Source organism: Gastrolobium bilobum, unplaced genomic scaffold, assembly GCF_033153095.1.
Source record: "Gastrolobium bilobum isolate Gb01-03AN ecotype WA unplaced genomic scaffold, APGP_CSIRO_Gbil_v1 utg3209, whole genome shotgun sequence".
Lineage (NCBI taxonomy): Eukaryota > Viridiplantae > Streptophyta > Magnoliopsida > Fabales > Fabaceae > Gastrolobium > Gastrolobium bilobum.
The window spans coordinates 542169-562256 of NW_026899772.1; the positions used below are offsets into that span (position 1 = coordinate 542169).

The following is a 20088-nucleotide window of genomic DNA, read 5'->3' on the forward strand; positions in this document are numbered from 1 at the left end:
CCCAGCAGTCCGAGCTTCCGAACTGCCGGGCTGGGGGGCAACTGTTATGGAATATTTCCATATCCTAACCACCTACCCAAGGATCCCTTAAAGGATAATTCTCCAATTATCCTAACAATATAAAACAGTAAGGCAGTTAAGGATAGAGTCCCTATCCCAAATCCTACTACAACTGAGAGATCTACACAAGCCCAAGAGGTAACCCTTATAAATAAGAGGTAAAAGACCTCAGGTATACACTCTGAACTCATTTACTACTTCTGCCCACGCTGTGCACACACCCACGTCTCGGCTATAAGCCTATTGCTTGTGCGCAGTGACGGAGATATTGGCTATAAGCCAACCAAGATATCTATCCATAGGATATCTCTGAGCGCATACCCTTAAAGTATCATTATACGATTTAATAGAACCGAACAGGATCTAAACTACCGAAGACCAAATTTTTCGGTGATGCTGTATTATTTTAGATTTTTTTCCATCATTGATGTATTATTTTTGTCGTGAATATTTTTCCTATTTAAAGTTACAGGGTAGAGCCGGCCTGTCAAAATTGATGTGCATATGTAGAATTAAGAATATAGCACATTACCCGACATAAGGTCCCTCCGGTACATGTTAAAATCATAATTAAACTTTGTTAAGAATACTAACAAACAAAATAGCTAAAGCACGTGATTACCATTAATGTACAAAATTAGAAATGACTAACACCGGTAGTAAAACAATACAAGTCAATGTATAAAAAAAAAAAAAGACAAGCCAACTCATAAGTCTTTTTTTAACTTTATTAATTTTTTTTATTCATTTGTTAAATGAATCAAGAATATGTATAAGTTTATTAAGACAATAATAATAATGGGTAGCAGCAGCTACTTCTCTAGTCATGCCAAAATAATATTTAAAAGCTTTATAGATATTCGTGCTGTCCATTAAACTTTAAGGACATTAACACAGTAAAATGGCGCATATAATGAGTTTTTTTTTTCTTTTTTAATACCCACTTGTCTAATTTATCTCTTCACAAAATTATAAATGAACAACGGACCTTTACCGCTTTAGCATCACAAGGAGTCGTCAATATAATATATAATAGCAGCAGCCTCTTCTCTGCATGTGAAAATGATGTGCTTTACAGATTTTCGTGTTGTCCATTAAACTTTTAAGAACATTAACACAATAAAATGGCAGATCTAACGAGTTTTCTTTTTTTAATTTGAAAAAAAAACACTTATCTAATTTATGTTTTTGATAAATTAAAAAATTTATTATTGGGAATTTAAGTATAAGTAATAAAATTTTGTGTGGAATAGAAATTAATTAAATAAGTAAAAGGGTCTATTAATGAGATTTTAGATTGACAGATTCACTTATTGTTAATTGTCGTTTAACCAATTGATATGTGGATTAATGTAGTTAGCCTCTATTTCGGGCTCCTTGGCATGATCATTAGAGTTCGGGTTTGTAAGTTGTGTCAAACTCACGTTGAGAAATTAAGACTTGCTTAATTTTGATTGGTAACCCATAAATATTCAAAAAAGCTTCTACTTGAAAAGAAGTTGACAAATATTTAATTTTGAATGAAAAATCTCACATTAAGTAGAAATGAGCTAAACAAAGAACATATAAATAAAATGATTTATTAACCCAAAAGCTTTGGGTTTATAAATTTATATTATTTTGGGCTTCCCTTGGTATGATGGTTGGTATTTGAGTTGTAGATTGTGTCAAACCCATTTTGTGGAACCAAACTTGCCAATTCTTGATTGTTAACCCTATGGATAGTGAAAAAAGCTTCTGTTTGAGAGGGAGTGGACAAATATTAAATTGTGAGTAATAAAGTCTTGCATTGGGTAGGAATGAACTAAGGAAGGAAGTGAAATGACTTATTAACCTAATGCTTTACAACTTTGGGATAAAATATGATGTCAAATTCACTTGCTACGGAATATAACTTAAGCCCATTGATATATGGATGATATCTCCGTTATTTCTAACTTCCCTAATCGCGTGATACTTTTTTCCTTTAGAATCACAAGAATGAATCAATGAATGAATGATGAAGTTGATAAATCATTCATAATTTTCAATAAACAATAACAATTTATTGAGGATTAATAATTAATTAGTGAATATATTTCAATAAATTACAATTGTCACACTCTAAATCTTGATTCTATTTATATCTAAGAATTCTGATTTATTAGATATTTGAGCTGTTAGATTCTAGCAAAACAATGATTAAGAGGTGTAAGACTTTTTATTCTTACATTGGTATAAGAATATCATGTTCTATATACAGTGGTGGACCTAGAAAGTTTTATTTATGTCTGCATACTAAAGGGTAGGGAGGGGTTCTTGAAAAAAAATTAATGAAAGTTTTAAATGTACTAAAAAACAAAAGAATATAAACAAGAAAATAAAAGAAAAGAAAACAACAAAATTTTAATATAAAACAAATTTTTTCAATATACAAAGAAGAAGAGAAAATATAAATAAGAAAAATAACTTCAACTTACAAAAAATATAAACAAATTTTTTTTATGAAAGTTTTAATTGTATTAAAAAACAAAAGAATATAAACAAGAAAAGAAAAGAAAACTTCAACTTACAAAATATATTAGGGAAAAAATTATCTAATGTTATTTTAGACAATTTTGTCTAAAGCTCACCGAAATGACGTATGGAGTTGAATAATTAAAAAATTAGAACGAAAAGACTATTATAACCCTGAAAAAAAAATTAAAATTACAAATACACTATGATTTTCGTCCTAAAATGACGTCGTTTCGGTGAACATTAGACAAAGTTGTCTATAGTAATTTTAGAATGTCTACCCAAAAAAAATAAAGAAAAAGTATTTCTCTCGTCACTGAAGATAAAGTTATCTCCAGTGAGTTTAAAACAACGCCGTTTTGGGTTATAAGATTAAAAATTATAATAATAAAGACTAATATAATCATGCAATATATTAGAATAATAAAAATACCATAATTTTCGTCCCAAAATGACGTCATTTTGGGCTCACCAGAGATAACTTAGCTCCATTGACTGGAGAAATCCTTTACCCAAAAAATAAAGTAAATTAGAAAAAACAAACCCAATATATTAACAATAAAAGAAAATAAAACAAGGAAGTTTTAATACAAACAATGGGGAAGGACCCGTTTACAAATTTTTTTTACAATTTTTGGCAAATTACACTATGTACTCCCAGAAGTATATAGTGTAACCTAGTGTACTTTCGGGAGTACATAGTGTAATTTGTAAGAGTTTATAAATAAAAAGTTTGTGAATATAACCCTCTCCTACAAACAAAAGTTTTTTTTAATACAAACAAGAAAACAAAACAAAACTTCAACTTACAAAAAATATAAGCAATTTTTTTTTAATGACAGTTTTAAATAATTAAAAAATAAAAGAATATAAACAAGAAAAGAAAAAAAATTAACTTACAAAATATATTAAAAAAAAAGAAAAAAAAAAGAAAAAAAAAGAAAATTTTAATACAAACAAGAAAAGAAAACCTCAACTTATAAAAAAATATAAATAATTTTTTTAATTAAAGTTTTAAATGCATTAAAAATAAAAGAATAAAACAAGAAAATAAAAGAAAACTTCAAGTTACAAAATATATTAACAAGAAAAGAAAAGGAAACAACAAAATTTTAATACAAACATTTTTTTAATACAAACAAGAAATGAAAAGAAAAATTCAACTTATAAAAAATATAAACAATTCTTTTTATTAAAAGTTTCGAATGTATTAAAAAACAAAAGAATATAAACAAGAAAAGAAAATTTCAACTTCAATTTTGTTTTTCTGAGTAAAGTACCTTTTGGGTCTTTAATAAAAGTCATGTGACCCACTTTAATCCCTTAAAAAAAATTGACTTGTGATCCCTCTGAATTTCAAAATAGACCCATGTTAGTCCTTTTAAGGGACTAATGTGGGTCTTCTTTGAATTTCAGATGGAGCACAATTTTGACTAATTGAGTTAATTTTGTAAATCATAGGGACCACAAGTCAACTTTCTTAAGTGATTAAATTGGGCCCCGTGATTTTTGTTTAGGACGTAAAAGGTACTTTACTCTCTTTTTTCTTCCCAAAAATTTGTGTTTGCACATAGTTGCACAAATATAGGTTCGCCGATATATATATAGGTAGGATCCTTTGACACCAGTATCAAATTTGAAGTTCGACACCAGTATCAAATTTGAAGTTTGACATCTCATCTGAGAGCCGTTAGATCAAAAAAATCAACGACTCTGATTTGTAAACATGTGATACCATTGATCTTTTTTTATCTAACAGCTCTCAGATAAGGTGTCGAATTTCAAATTTGACACTGGTGTCAAAGGATCCTACCTCATAGATATATATATATATATATCTCATACACATGCATAAAAGTGTATGAGACTCATATTTTCTTTTTCTCTCTTCTTTTCAAAAGGGTCCACATGAGTCCCACACACTTTTATGTGTGTCTTGAAAATAATTTTATCTCTTACAACATGAGAAACATCAAACCATATATATATATAACCAACAACGGAGAAGGATCTTTTGCGGTGTAAAAATAAAAAATTTTACTGATCATCTCAACCATTAAAATATATTCAATAACTAATTAAATCCCTAATAAATCATAATTGACAGATACACAAAGACCAACAGTTAACATATAGAGTAAGATTTTTTATTCTTATACCGAGGTCATAAAATCTTTATATATGTGTGTGTATTTAGATTAGACAAGATCAATTTACACCAGTGTAAGAATAATAAGATTTACATTCAATCTTAGTCGTTGATTTGCGTGTATCATACATTTATAATTTATTAAGTTATACTAATTAATAAATTTTTAATAAATTATCATCAAATATATAAAAATCAACCGTTAAAATTTATGTAAAATTTATTATTCTTATGTTATGTCAGTGTAAAAAAATCATGTTGCTCTCGGCTTCTCTCTATATATAACAGCTCCCTCCTGCACATGTGACAATTATGATTAAAAAGCTTTAATCATATATATTAAGGAAAAACTACTCTTATGCTACATGTGATAATTTTCTCTCCTACACATCCTTCGATAACTGTGCCATCTTTTTCTTTTCTTTTCTTTTTATTTTTCAGATGGTGGAGCCCACAAATTTATCTCTATGACATGAGATATCTTATCTTCTTTAACACGAGATTAATAAAACTCATATATTAAACTTTAAGAATACATTAAGGGCATGTTTGGTGCATAGTATAGGATAATGTCTGATAGTATAAGACCTGACAGTATAAGACCTGATTATATAAGACCTGATTAAATTTGAATACTATCCAGCGTTTGGTATGATATTGTATAAGATAATATCCTCCAAAATTTTAAAAATTAATATATTAAAAAAATTTATTTTAATATATAAATATTGAAATGATATATTAGTTCTTGGGAATTGTACTTGTAAGCAATATTAATACATCAACCCCTTATCAGGCCTAATCCACCACTCTTATGCCAGATTAAGTTATACATCATTTTGATGTATAAATGGGTCCTGCTGTATAAGCTTATACTATACGATGGTCATACCAAATAACTAAAAATGTCATAACGTATAGTATAAGCTTATACTATCAGGCCTTATATATCACATCAAACAAACCCCGACAGAAGAGCATGAGCCCATGACCTATTTTATGTCATTGAGATTGGTACAACATATTAAACTTTTTTTATTTTTATTTTATCATATCATATTTTAAATGAACTGGTATATTACAATTATTAGAATGCAAAAGCCAAAATGCAGCAGAAACGAAGATGTAGCGAGGGGCAGAGGGCATTCTCTTTGGCGTTGCTTTGCATAATATTAATGACGCAGCTTATTTTCACACGAATAGTGTAACCATTATCAATGGCTCAAGAATATATTATTCCAGATCAGATCTATTCCAATTAAAACAAAAAAAAAAATAACTTCTATAATAAGGGACACTCTGCAAACATGATATGCACATACAGAGCTATAGCATTAGTCTCACAATGGCTTCTTCTGCCACCCATTTCTCCCTCATTTCAATAGCCCTTCTCTTATTTTTCTGCATATCACAATCACATGGCAAAACCGAACTCCGTCCATTTATCTTACCCATTGAGAAAGATACAGAAACCAATCTGTTTTATACTTCAGTTGGCATAGGAACTCCACGACATGACATGAATCTAGTCATTGATCTTGGAGAACTATTCCTATGGTATGATTGCAACAATCACTACGATTCTTCAACTTACCATCCTCTCCCTTGTGATTCCAAAAGTTGCCCCAAATTTGCTCCATGCCATAGCTGCAACCTCCATCCTAAACCAGGTTGCACAAATGATACATGTGGTGTCTTTTTCATCAACCCCTATGGTGACTCTCTTTTTGAAGGTGACTTTGGTAAGGATGTGTTGTTCATATCTCATACCACAGTGTCTGGCCTACTTTCTGCGTGCATCAATTTAGACGCATTTCGTTCACGTTCACCTCTAGCTGGCTTACCCAAATCTACTAAAGGGATATTAGGCCTCTCAAGGTCACAACTTGCATTACCAACGCAACTCTCTTCATCTCTTAAGCTTCCTCGCAAGTTTGCTCTTTGCTTACCATCTTCAAACAAAAAAGGACTCGGCAAACTCTTCCTTGGTGGGGCACCCCATTCTATTCTTCATCAAAATGCTTCCAAGTTTCTGCTCACAACCCCTTTGGTTGTCAACCCCGTTAGCACTGCTCCATTCTCCTTAGCTCAAGGTGATCCCTCTTACGAATACTTCATAGTAGTGAAATCAATCAAGGTTGGCGGTGAAGTTCTCAACTTTAACTCTTCCCTTCTTTCCATTGACAACAAGGGAAATGGTGGAACCAAAATTAGTACCATCGATGCTTCCACTTTTCTACATAGTTCCATATACAAACCACTTGTTAGAGATTTTGTCAAGAAGGCTGCGGATAGAAAAATAAAGAAAGTGGCATCAGTGGCACCATTTGAAGCATGTTTCGATTTCAACACCATTGGTAGGACTGTTACTGGATTGGATGTGCCAACTATTGATTTGGTGTTAGAGGGGGGAGTGCAGTGGACAATTTATGGTGGCAATTCAATGGTATTGGTAAAGAAAAACGTAGCATGCCTCGGATTTGTGGATGGAGGAAAAGATCCAAGGACATCATTTATTATTGGTGGGCATATGTTAGAGGATAACCTTCTGGAGTTTGATTTAGTTTCCTCAAAACTAGGCTTCAGTTCCTCCCTCCTCCTTCATAATGCAAGATGTTCAAGTCTAGAAGCTAATTTCTTTCCCTTTTAACTGGTTGTGATGATGACTTTAACTTTTATCCTTTCACTTCTCTTTCCGTCTCAAGTTAATAAAGGTTTATGTGTTGTTGAGTGAAAATTAATGAAGTACATATTCTTTTAAATTACTTCAGAATTTGAGCAGATGTGTTCTGAGCGTTCGTATAATCATTACAGAGTTGTAATGAGGATTTTTATTTTTATTTTTATTCAAGTAGTTCTGTCATCTGTGCAAAGTATTTTGAGTTATTTCTTTCCTGGTTGTCTAGTACATATATCGACTTATCATTAGTCTTGTAAGTCTTTTTTAAATTTTTTTTTTTTAGATATTTCAATCAGCTTATCATTCTGCGACTAATTCAATTTGGAGCAGGTTTCGAGATTAAGGCTTTAAATCTCTCTAAAATATGGTACTAGGGAGGATCGAACACATACTCTCACACTCATCTACTTAACTCCCTAGCAGCAACTAAGTTAATGTCATTTGATTTTTTTTTTTTACTTTTTTATATAATTATTTGATTAGTTGAATTTTTTATTCATTCATTTCAGAGTCCTTATCAGCTATGATGCACGAACACGAACACGGGACACGGAACACGACACGACACATCGACACATTAATTCTAAAAAATGTCATATTTCGACACGTTGGGACACGTTTTGATATTAAATAAAATTTTTAACATATATAATATAATTTATATTTAATACATATGAGAGTCCATAATAAGTCATATAACCAATCAAATATTTAAATTTCATAACATAAATATAAATATAAATAATTTTTCGTACTTTGTTAATTTTTCATGTCAAATTTCATAACAGAAAAAAATTAATTTATAAATTATTTCTTTTATATTTAGTTAACAAAATAAAATTAAAATAAAAAAATGTGTCCGAGCATATCTGAGCATTGACTGCGTGTTGGAAAAAGTTGACCGCGTGTCGAAAAAACGTGTCGGAGAGTTGACCGCGTATCGGAGCGTGTCCGTGTCAGATACGCAAATTTTTCTTCAACGAGCGTGTCCGTGCTTTGAAGCTTATCAACATTAAACGCCTCTCCATATCTTGAAACCTTATAAGATCTTTCTCTCGCGAAAGACTGTTACGTTGCTCCATGATAAGTGTCAAAGACACTATGCTTTTAATATCAAATATAGTGTAAATAGTAAATAATATAATTAAAAATATAGTGTTAATTAATAAAATCTTAAAGTTTAGTAAAATGCCAATAAATAGATAAGATTCTAATCTTTTTATTGTTTCAGGTTGTTTCATACTAGGAATAACAAATTACTAACCTGATGAGGATGGGAAAGAAATTGGCACCGATGAAAATATAAAAGAAAAATCAAAAAATAAAGATTTGAAAAAGATTCGATCACGCTCACTATCTTGCTCGCTTTAGCGAGCAAGTAAGCGAGGAGGGGAAAATTGCTCGTTGAGTAGCTCGTTTCAGCGAGCTGGCCCAGAAATAAAGGCCCAGTTTTAAGCCTTTAAATAGAACGCGAAGAAGGCCGAGAAGAAGGAATTCAGAAGAGGAGGCAGATGAGCACATTCAGAAGGCAGAGGAGCGGAGGAACGATCAAAGCTTCACCATGGAGACCGGGTTTTATTTTCCTTTTATGAATTTTAGTTTCTTTTCATCTATTGTTCTTGTTTTTCTGACTATGTCATGCTAATTTTCTTTAAGTAGTTAGGGCGAGACAGAACCAATGGGTTCTTGAACGCTATTTGCCTTTCTTATAATTTATATTCATGATTTAAAGTTATACAATCAATCTGTTTCTTATTGATTAGCTTTATTTATGAACTGATCACTCGTAGATAAACATATGAGTCGTGCATGACAATAGGGATGTTGGTGTATCGATTCCGATTGATTGATTGCTGGAATTTGTATGATCTAGGGATAGACTTATGAATTCTATAACTAAATGTTCTTGCGTTAATGCTTGCTTTATGAAAAAGTACTAAGGGATTAGGCTTTTGAGTGGAGTAAAAGATTGGATTACCAAGGGATTAGGATTTAATCGAATATAGAAAAAACTGTTAATAACTGGATCTTGAATGTAATTATAAGAATAGGTAGACTAGTTGGGAAAACATTGGGGAAATTGAGTCCTAGCTACGACTTTTATAAAAACTTAAAACCAATTTTCTAACATTATTATTTCTGAATTTAATTTCTTAAAAATTGAAAACTAAAAATAAGTAGTTTAAAAATTCTGTTTTAATTAAACTCAAACCAACCTTTCATGATCGATCCAACTTTAATTAAATAGATAAATTAGTGATTGGTCATCAGTCCTCGTGGGATCGACAACTTATTCTTATCACTTTATTACTTGTATGACCGGTGCACTTGCCGAAGTCGCAACACTCCATCTCTTGAAACCTCCTAAGATCTTCTTGTCACTAAAGTTTGTTACGTTGCTCCATCTCATCCATCTGCCTTAGAATTGCGGTAAATGCGGTCTGTGCAAGGTGGGTGTCTGGATTTGCAGCAAGCGCAACACGGGAAGCTACATCTGCAGGCTGAGGTTAAGGAGCAACAATTTGGTTCTGATGATGTGGAGCAGATGTAGGTAGGGTTGGCTCGTAACCCGCCAAAAATGAGCCGGGTTGGGTTTGCCAAAACGAGCTGCCAACCCGAGCCAACCCAGCTCGTTTCAACCCGTGAAAAAATGAGCCAACCCGCGGGTTAAACGAGGCAGCTCGCGGGTTGAGTTTGTTTTTTTTTTTATAAAAAAATACAAAATATAATATACAAAAATGGACAAAACTCACACATGTTGTCATCATTTTTCTTCCTTCTCTAAACCTAAGTCCCTAATCTTCTCACATCCTTGCCATTTTTATATTGTTAGGCTGTGCTAGCTCTATTTGGTTCAAATATCTTACTCACTTGGTAGCAACTGGTTCTGATTGTTTCTTGATATTGATGCAAATTTGTTGTGAAGAAAATTCAAAACTAAAATATTTTGCTTTTATTTCTCATTTTGTAACCTTTTGTTTAAGCTAATGGAAGCCACATAGCTGGTGCATTAATACTACATGGTCATTTAAATAGGCTGAAAATGAGCAAACCCACGAGTAATTTTTTAGCCAACCCACGAGCCAATTTTCGAGCCAACTCGCAAGCTATTTTTTCAAGCTAACCCACAAGCCATATTTTTGAGCCAACCCGTGAGCCAACCCTAACCCGACTCGGGTCGGGTTGGGTTGGGTTTTCTGGCTCGTTTTTTTTTCGAGTCAACCCTAACCCGGCTCATTTTTTTCGGGTTGAATGCGGGTTGGGTCGGATCGGGTCGGGCCGGGTTGGCCCGTTTTTCCAACCCTAGGTGTAGGAGATGTGTCTGAGACCTCCTCACTCACATGAACAACATCATAATCAATCTCGTTCTCAGATTGATTTTGTGGTTGATTTATCTCCTCCACAACAGGATTCAATGATAGATTCAGATGTGGCAGCAATTGACCGCTACTCCTAGTACGAACTGCCATTCTTGCTTGTGGTCGTGGGAGTAACAGTTTAATCGTTCCCCGCAGACGGCGCCAATGTTCTGTCCTCAAAACAGAGATGTCTACCCCAATGGAGTAGTAAATTGCTCTTGGATCTAGGTGTTCTCTCGAAGGTATGTATGAGTTAGATATCCTTAAGTTTAGCATATCACTGTGCACAAAGAATAAAGAACAACTTTCGTCAAATGGGTGGTGTGTGTGTGCACAGTGACAACATAACAGTAAGAGAGAGATAATAATGATACTTATAAGCTTTACCTCCTATTTATAGAGTTTATCTGCGGGATTGTATTCTGGACCTTCTATGCCTCTTCCAGCAGCTCAAGCCCATGTTTAATGCTATCGTATTATGATTGATATATTTTGATATTCTCCTTTAATTATATCAGATTTATATTTGGATTGACTCTTGTAGTACTTGGTGATAAATGGGCATAATATATGCTTCCATAACATGACCTTTGAATCTTTTTTTAAGTTTCTGTAATGTGTATTAGAATGTAGAGAAATGTCCAAATATCAAGGAGTGTCAAACATCACAAATTAATTTTTTTTTTTGGATTACATCCGGGTATCCTCACAGCCGATAGTCATGAGACTAATCCCTTATCTGGGTCAACGCATAAAGTGGTAAAGAACTGATCACGAAATGCTTGACACTTGTGTATCATATTAATTTTTTTGAAATATCGGTGTATGATATATTAAGAATACAGCACAGTACCCGACAAAAGTTCCCTCCATACAATGTTAAAGTCATAGCTAAAGCACGTGATAACCATTAATATACATATAAATAGCCACTTGTGTAATTTATCAATTTTTTATAAAATTAGAAATGACTAGAACCGGTAGTAAGACAAGACAGTCAACCTGTAAGTCTTTTTTTAACTATGAATTTTTTTATTCATTTGTTAAACGAGCCAAGAATATGTATAAGTTTATTAAGACAATAATAACAAGAATAATGTGTAGCACCAGCTATTTAATATTCAAAAGCTTTATAGATATTCGTGCTGCTCCTTAAATGGCACATATAACGAGGGTCTTTTTTTTTTTCTTAAATAAAACCTACTTGCCTAATTAATCTCTTGACAAAATTATAAAAAATAGGTATTTAACATTTTAAATAACATAACTTATGTCATTTCATTCTTATAAAAGATGAGATTCACATCTTTATATTTTTTTTGTTCATTCTCTCTCTTTTATTTATCTCTTTCTCTCACTTTAAATGACACAATTTTATATCTTTTAAAATACTACATACTCTTTTCAAATTATAAAAGAACCACAAAGTACAGACCTTTACCCTTTTAGGGCCTGTTTGAAGCACTTGATAAAGAAGATATGATATGATAACTTATCATATCCTACTTTTATCTCTTGTTTGGTGGGTCAATAGGATATGATTAGCTTATCATATTGTCTCATTTTATCCTATTCAATACATGATTTCTTATCCTATGGGGAGAGCTAGGTTAGGATTCAACAGGATATGATACCAATATTGGATACTCAATATATCTCTAGGCTACCCAATATATTCTCACGCTACCCAATATATTTGTATTTATTGTATTATATTTTTTTTTTCTTTCTCCTTCTACATAACCTTATCAGATTGCTAATCAGGTACTCATCAAACACAGAATATGATATAGGCTTATCAGCCTCATATCATATCCTACCCTTATCAGCTGTCCACCAAACGAGCCCTTAGCATCACAAAAAGGAGTCAGCAGCCACTTTTTATTTTTTAACACATAATTTATTATATAATTATTTACATTCATCATTAGGTTAACCCTGACTACTTCTCTACATGTGAAAATCACGTGCTTTACAAATTTTCGTGTTCCATTAAACTTTGGATTTAAGGTTTTTTCTTTACATTCATATAAAAATGAGTGAATTCTATTAATATCTTCTCGCTCTTTTAATTATAATGAAACTCACTCACTTTAATATGAATATAACAGAAAAGGTTTTTCTATTTTAAAAATAGAAATATTAATAAAATGGCAGATGTAACGAGTATTTAATAATAAAAAATACCCGCCTATCTAATTTATCTTTTGACAAAATTAAAAATGAATTCAATTATTGTTGGGAATTTTAGTATAATTAACATTTTTTGTATGGAATAGAAATTAATTAAGCAAAGGACATGTAGTTAAAATGATATATTAACCAGACTTTAGATTGAGATTTATTCTCATGTTCACTTATTGTGAATTGTCACTTGGCCAATTAATGTGTGTATTAAAATTAACTTCTATTTTGGGCTTCCCTAGCATAATAATTAGAGTTCGGGTTTGTAAGTAGTGTCAAACTCATGTTCTAGAATGAAGATTTGCTCATTCTTAATTGGTAACTCATGAATATTCATAGAAGCATTCCTTGAAAGGCAGACGACAAATAATTAATTTTAATGATAAAATCTGGCATTAGAAAGGAATGAGGTAAAGAATAAACATATAAAAGAAAAGAATAGTGACCAAAATGCCATTGTTCCTTATCTTTTTTACCTAAATGCCACGCCAACATTGTTATTTCCCAATATGCCACATGGACAAGTTCGCTGGGCACTGTAACGAACTTTGTTTGCAGATGTGTCACGTTCTTAGTGGACAGCAAGTTCGCTACCTGTAGTAGCGAACTTGGCTGCAATAAATACTAACAGCTTGTACAAGTTCGCTGCAACCTAGAGCGAACTAGGTGTACATAGTTCGCTGAGGTTGCAAGCGAGCTATGTTTGGGAAGCTAGACGACAAAAAAATGGCGGTGGCAAACGATCAGCTGTTACTGTATAGAGGATTGAAGAAAGCGAAGAAAGATAGAGGTTGCACAGCCAAAGACCGCATCCGCAAAATGCCTCCTTGTGCCGCTGGGAAACGCAGCTCCATATACCATGGTGTCACCAGGTATACTTCAGAAAACTGATTAAGAGTTGGTTGAAATGCTTATTGGATTTGACATCTTCGAGATTTTTCAACTGCATTTCTACTCATTGATCTATTATTTTTTTCGCGAATTATGAATTGTTTATTAGGCATAGATGGACTGGTCGTTATGAAGCGCATCTTTGGGATAAAAGTACATGGAACCAAAACCAGAATAAGAAAGGAAAGCAATGTCTCTTTCTAAACGTGTGCCTATATTGTATAGGAAGATATTGTTGAACACATTTCAGGTTCAAATTTATGTAATCCTGAAATTACTTACTTTCTCTCTTCGTTTTTTATGTTGTGCGCGAATTTATTAACGTTTATCCCAAAGATGCGCTTAATAAAGAGACATTGGTTTCCTTTCTTATTCTGGTTTTGGTTCCATGTACTTTTATCCCAAAGATGCGCTTCATAACGACCAGTCCATCTATCCCTAATAAACAATTCATAATTCGCGAAAAAAATAATAGATCAATGAGTAGAAATGCAGTTGAAAAATCTCGAAGATGTCAAATCCAATAAGCATTTCAACTAACTTTTAATCAGTTTTCTGAAGTGTACCTGGTGACACCATGGTATATGGAGCTGCGTTTCCCGGCGGCACAAGGAGGCATTTTGCGGATGCGGTCTTTGGCTGTGCAAATTCTATCTTTCTTCGCTTTCTTCAATCCTCTGTACAGTAACAACTGATCGTTTGCCACCGCCAATTTTTTGTCGTCTAGCTTCCCAAACATAGTTCACTTGCAACCTCAGCGAACTATGTACACCTAGTTCGCTCTAGGTTGCAGCGAACTTGTACAAGTTGTCAGCATTTATTGCAGCCAAGTTCGCTACTACAGGTAGCGAACTTGTTGTCCACTAGGAATGTGACACATAAGCAAACAGAGTTCACTACAGTGCCCAGCGAACTTGTCCATGTGGCATATTGGGAAATAACACTATTGGCGTGACATTTAGGTAAAACAGATAGGGAACATTGCCATTTTGGTCACTGTTCCTAAAAGAAATGACTCATTAACGTGATGCCTCACAGCTTTGGGCTAAGATTATTTTGGGGTCCCCTTCTTATGATTATCGGTATTCAAGTTTGTGGGCTGTGTCCAGTGGCGGATCCAGGAAGTTAATGAAGGGTGGGCACTGTTCAAGTACATATAGATCTGGGTCTGGTCTGGAACACGACTTGCGAGCAGGTGCCGGCTGGCATGGAGAAAGAAACAAATGTTCCAACTTCTAATAACGAAGATAAGTACATATAGATCTAGGTCTGGTCTGGAACGCGACTTGCGAGCAGATGCCGGCTGGCATGGAGAAAGAAACAAATGTTCCAACTTCTAATAACGGAGATTGAGGTTTGAGAGGAGATGAATCAGTATGTAGATGCAAATGAGCTCTCTGCTGTTACTGTTAGGTTTGGATAATGAAGGTGGAGGAGGAAAAAAAAAACTTACGAGAAAATAAAATAGAAGGAGAAAAATTAAAGGTAGGATATCGTAACAATCAATTAGGGTTACCACCAATGTTACTACCAATCGATTTCACCGTTAGATCGATTATGTGGATCTAACGATTATATTTATTTTCATCTTGTATGGTTATGATCCCCATATTTAATGTAAAATCATTAAATATGGAAAATCATAATCATACAAAGGTGAAAATAAATATAAAGTATTAAATATGGGGAATCATAATCATACAAAGATAGAAATAAATATAACCGTTGGATCAACATAATCGATCTAATGGTGAAATTAATTGGTAGTAATATTGGTGGTAACACTATTTGGTTGTTATAATATCCTACCCCAAAATTAAATTAGGAAAATTTGAATTTTAAGAGAAAAATATTTTTATATTTTTGCATCAAATTTTAAGGGTGGGCACTTGCCCCTTTTCTCTAACACTTGGATCCGCCTTTGGCTGTGTCAAACCCATTTTGTGGAATCAAACTTGTCTATTTTTAACTGGTAATCCTATAGATAATCAAATAAGTTTCCGTGTGAGAGGGAGAGGACATATATTCAATTGTGAGTAATAAAGTCTTGCATTTGGGAGAAATAAACTAAACAATATATATGAGATTAATGTTTCTTATGTTGTAGGAAATAATTATATCTCGTACACATTCGTATTTTATCTCTCTCTCTTTTATTCACGTGTGTGAAGCCCATGTGAATAGAAGAAAGAGAAAAAGAAAACTTGGATCTCACATACTTTTATGTGTGTGTAAGAAACAAGATTATTTCCTACAATATGAGAAACATTAATATATATATATATATATATATATATATGGGGTTTACATTTCTGCAGCTGTTGTACATGCAGCAATCAAATACTTGCCATATATATACTTGAAAGCATTAAATGCGGGGAATCATAACCATATAAAGGACAAAAGCATTAAATGTGGGGAATCATAACCATACACCTGTCGTTGCTATACGTAAAGCAACTGCAGAAATGATTTTACCTATATATATAAGAATATTATACTTACAAATTTTTTGTTTACAAATTTTTCTATGTATTCCGGGGATTAAAAAAAATAGAGGAATGTACCTCCCGAAATACATAGACAAATTTATAAATAAATTTTTTTGTAAATATAAATGCCCTATATATAAACATAAGAAACAAAAACACAATAAAAGGCAAACTGAATGCAACTTGCTCCATCTCACTTCTAAGGCAAACTTCATTAATAAAAGGCAACACCATAGGAGAAGGGATCCTTAACGATTGCTCTCCCTCTTCCCCGTTTATCCAACAACAGCTCCCCCGTGGACATGTGACAATTATGATTAAAAACCTTTAGTGGTATACATTAAACTTAAAGAATATATTAACAGAAGAGCATGAGCCCATGACCTATTATATGTCATTGAGATTGGTACAATATATTAAACTTTCTTTTTTTATCATATCATATTTCAAATGAACTGGTATATTACAATTAGAATGCAAAAGCCAGCATGCAGCAGAAACGAAGATGTAGATTGTGATGGCTGGGGCGTTCTCTTTGGCGTTGCTTACATATTATTAATGACGCAGCTTATTTTCACACGAAGAGCGTAACCATTATCAATGGCTCAAGAATATATTATTCCAGATCAGATCTATTCCAATTAAAATAAAACAAATAATGTATCAGACTAGGCTTTTCTTCTTATCCCACTTCTATAATAAGGGACACTCTGCAAACATTATTATGCACATACAGAGCTATAGCATTACCCTCACAATGGCTTCTTCTGCCACCCATTTCTCCCTCATTTCAATAGCCCTTCACTTATTTTTCTGCTTATCACAATCACATGGTAAAACCGAACTCCGTCCCTTTATCTTACCCATTGGGAAAGATCAAGAAACCAATTTGTTTTATACTTCAGTTGGCATAGGAACTCCACGACATGACATGAATCTAGTCATTGATCTTGGAGGACTATTCCTATGGTATGATTGCAACAATCACTACGATTCTTCAACTTACCATCCTATCCTTTGTGATTCCAAAAGCTGCCCCGGAAATGCTGGATGCAATAGTTGCAATGGCCATCCTAAACCAGGTTGCACAAATGACACATGTGGTGCCTTTATAACCAACCCCTTTGCTGACTCTATTTTTACCGGTGACCTTGGTGAGGATGTGTTGTTCATGTCTCATACCACAGTGTCTGGTCTACTTTCCGGGTGCACCAATTCAGATGCATTTTCTGGTGACCCTTCACCTTTAAAAGGCTTACCCAAATCTACTAAAGGCATATTAGGCCTCGCAAGGTCACAACTTGCATTACCAACCCAACTCTCATCATCTCTTAAGCTTCCCCGCAAGTTTGCTCTTTGCTTACCATCTTCAAACAAAAACGGACTCGGCAACCTCTTCATTGGTGGGGCACCCAATTCTATTCTTCATCAAAATGCTTCCGAGTTTCTGCTCACAACCCCCTTGATTGTCAACCCCTTTAGCACTGCTCCAATCTTTACTCAAGGTGATCCCTCTTATGAATACTTCATAGTTGTGAAATCAATCAAGGTTGGTGGAGAAGTTCTCAACTTTAAGTCTTCTCTGCTTTCCATTGACAACAAGGGAAATGGTGGAACCAAAATTAGTACCATGAATCCCTTCACTGTTTTACATAGTTCCATATACAAACCCCTTGTTAGAGATTTTGTCAAGAAGGCTGCGGATAGAAAAATGAAGAAAGTGGACGCAGTGGCACCATTTGAAGCATGTTTCGATTTCAGCACCATTGGTAGGATTGTTACTGGATTGGATGTGCCAACTATTGATTTGGTGCTAGAGGGGGGAGTGCAGTGGACAATTTATGGTGGCAATTCAATGGTATTGGTAAAGAAAAACGTAGCATGCCTCGGATTTGTGGATGGAGGTAAAGAACCAAGGACATCAATTGTTATTGGTGGGCATATGTTAGAGGATAACCTTCTGGAGTTTGATTTAGTTTCCTCAAAACTAGGCTTCAGTTCCTCCCTTCTCCTTCATAATGCAAAATGTTCAAGTTCAGAAGCTAATTTCTTTCCCTTTTAACTGGTCATGTGATGATGTGTTTAACTTCAATCCTTTCACTTCTCTTTCGGTCTCAAGTTAATAAAGGTTTATAGTTGTTGAGTGAAAATTAATGAAGTACATGTTCTTTTAAATTACTTCAGAAGTTGAGCAGATGTGTTTTGAACGTTGATAATCATTAAAGACTTGTAGTTTATTTTGTCCTAAGTACTTCTGTCGGTGGTTGAGATATATAGTCCCACGTTGGTCGTATGTCGTATGTGTAACTAATGTGGAGTTTATAAGACCTTGGGCATTCTCGCTCTCTGAGCTAGCTTTTGGGTTGGTGTATCCCAAGGTTCTTTACATAGTATCAGAGTCTCTCCGTCCCCCATTTTCTCTTGTGGCGTTTCTTAGCACAGGTAGGCTGGGTCTGTTGCATTGTCCACTCTTCAAGTCCAATAGACTCTCTTGTGAGGGGGCGTGTTGAGATATATAGTCTCACATTGGTGGTATGTGCAACTAATGTGAAGTTTGTAAGGTCTTGGGCTTCCACCTATTAAGCTAGCTTTTAGAGTGATGTATCCCAAAATTCTTTACCCTGTACAACTATTTTGAGTTTTTTCTTTTCCTGGTTGTCTAATGCATATATCGATTTTTATTTTTATTTTTTTATAAAATTTGAAATGACTACGACCGATAATAACATTAGTCAACTTGTAAGTCTTTTTAAATATTTTTATTAATGATTTGATGAGTTGAATTTTTTATTCATTTTTATAGATATCCGTGCTTCCCATTAAACTCTTAAAAATATTAACATATTAAAAATGGCACATCTAACGAGTTTTTAAAAATACCCACTTGTCTAGTGTCTACCTTATCTCTTCACAAAATTAAAAATTAACTGGAGACCTTTTCTCCTTTGGCACCACCACAAGGAGTCGTCTATATAATGTATAATAGCAGCAGCCACTTCTCTTCAAAAAAAAAAAAAGATATCCATGCTGTGCATTAAACTTTTAAAAACATTACCACAATAAAATGGCACAAATAACTAGTTTTCAAAGAAATACCCACTAATTTTTCTCTTGTAAAACATATATTAGACATTTTGAAATAGAAAGGCATTTTGTCACCATTCTGAATCTATTACTTATTTTTCAAAAATAAAGATAAAATATGGAAATTGAAACACAAATTCATGTACTCATATTACGTAAAAAATATAATAGATTATATATTACCCAATGACAGATCTCTCGTCCACATGTAACAATTATAATTAGAAAAAAGTTTTTTTTCTATTAGAAAAGTTAATTTGTCACCTGAATTCCAAAATTTGCTGTTTTAAAATTTGCTTTTCTTTTGCAATATGAAAATCTCAAAAATAATAATTGAACATCAGGGTGTAGATGTGTAGTGAATAGATCAGGAAGAGGAACAGAGGAGAGACTAGAGAGAAGGACAAGGGAGATTGTGAGCAATTTTCTTTTATACAGCTGCATACGATTGAAACTAATAAACACCATAATTCTCCTAATGTCATACAGGAATTCAAATATTAAAAATAAAAAAAATCAAACTATAGAAAGTTCTGGAATTGGGTTTTGGTTATCTTAGCCCAATGTGTAGTTGTCCAAATACTTGGGCCTTCTGTGCATCGTTTTGGGTCCCCATACTGTTAATGGTGGGTTAGTAGTGGTCTGAGCCACTAAAGGATGTTTGTGGAATCGGAAGATTGGAACTTCGAGATG

At 33.4% G+C, this 20088-nt stretch overlaps 2 protein-coding genes across 2 annotated transcripts; both read left to right on the forward strand.

Moving 5' to 3' along the window:
- The first annotated feature begins 6050 nt into the window (after nt 1–6050).
- LOC133293310 (probable aspartic proteinase GIP2) lies at nt 6051–7355 on the forward strand. Its single transcript, XM_061491858.1, has one exon. It carries the CDS (start codon nt 6051–6053, stop codon nt 7353–7355), a length of 1305 nt encoding a protein of 434 aa, XP_061347842.1.
- Nucleotides 7356–17068: 9713 nt separating this feature from the next.
- Nucleotides 17069–18373, forward strand: LOC133293312 (probable aspartic proteinase GIP2). The gene has a single exon (XM_061491859.1). The coding sequence runs from the start codon at nt 17069–17071 to the stop codon at nt 18371–18373; it is 1305 nt and encodes a 434-aa protein (XP_061347843.1).
- Nucleotides 18374–20088: the final 1715 nt, after the last annotated feature.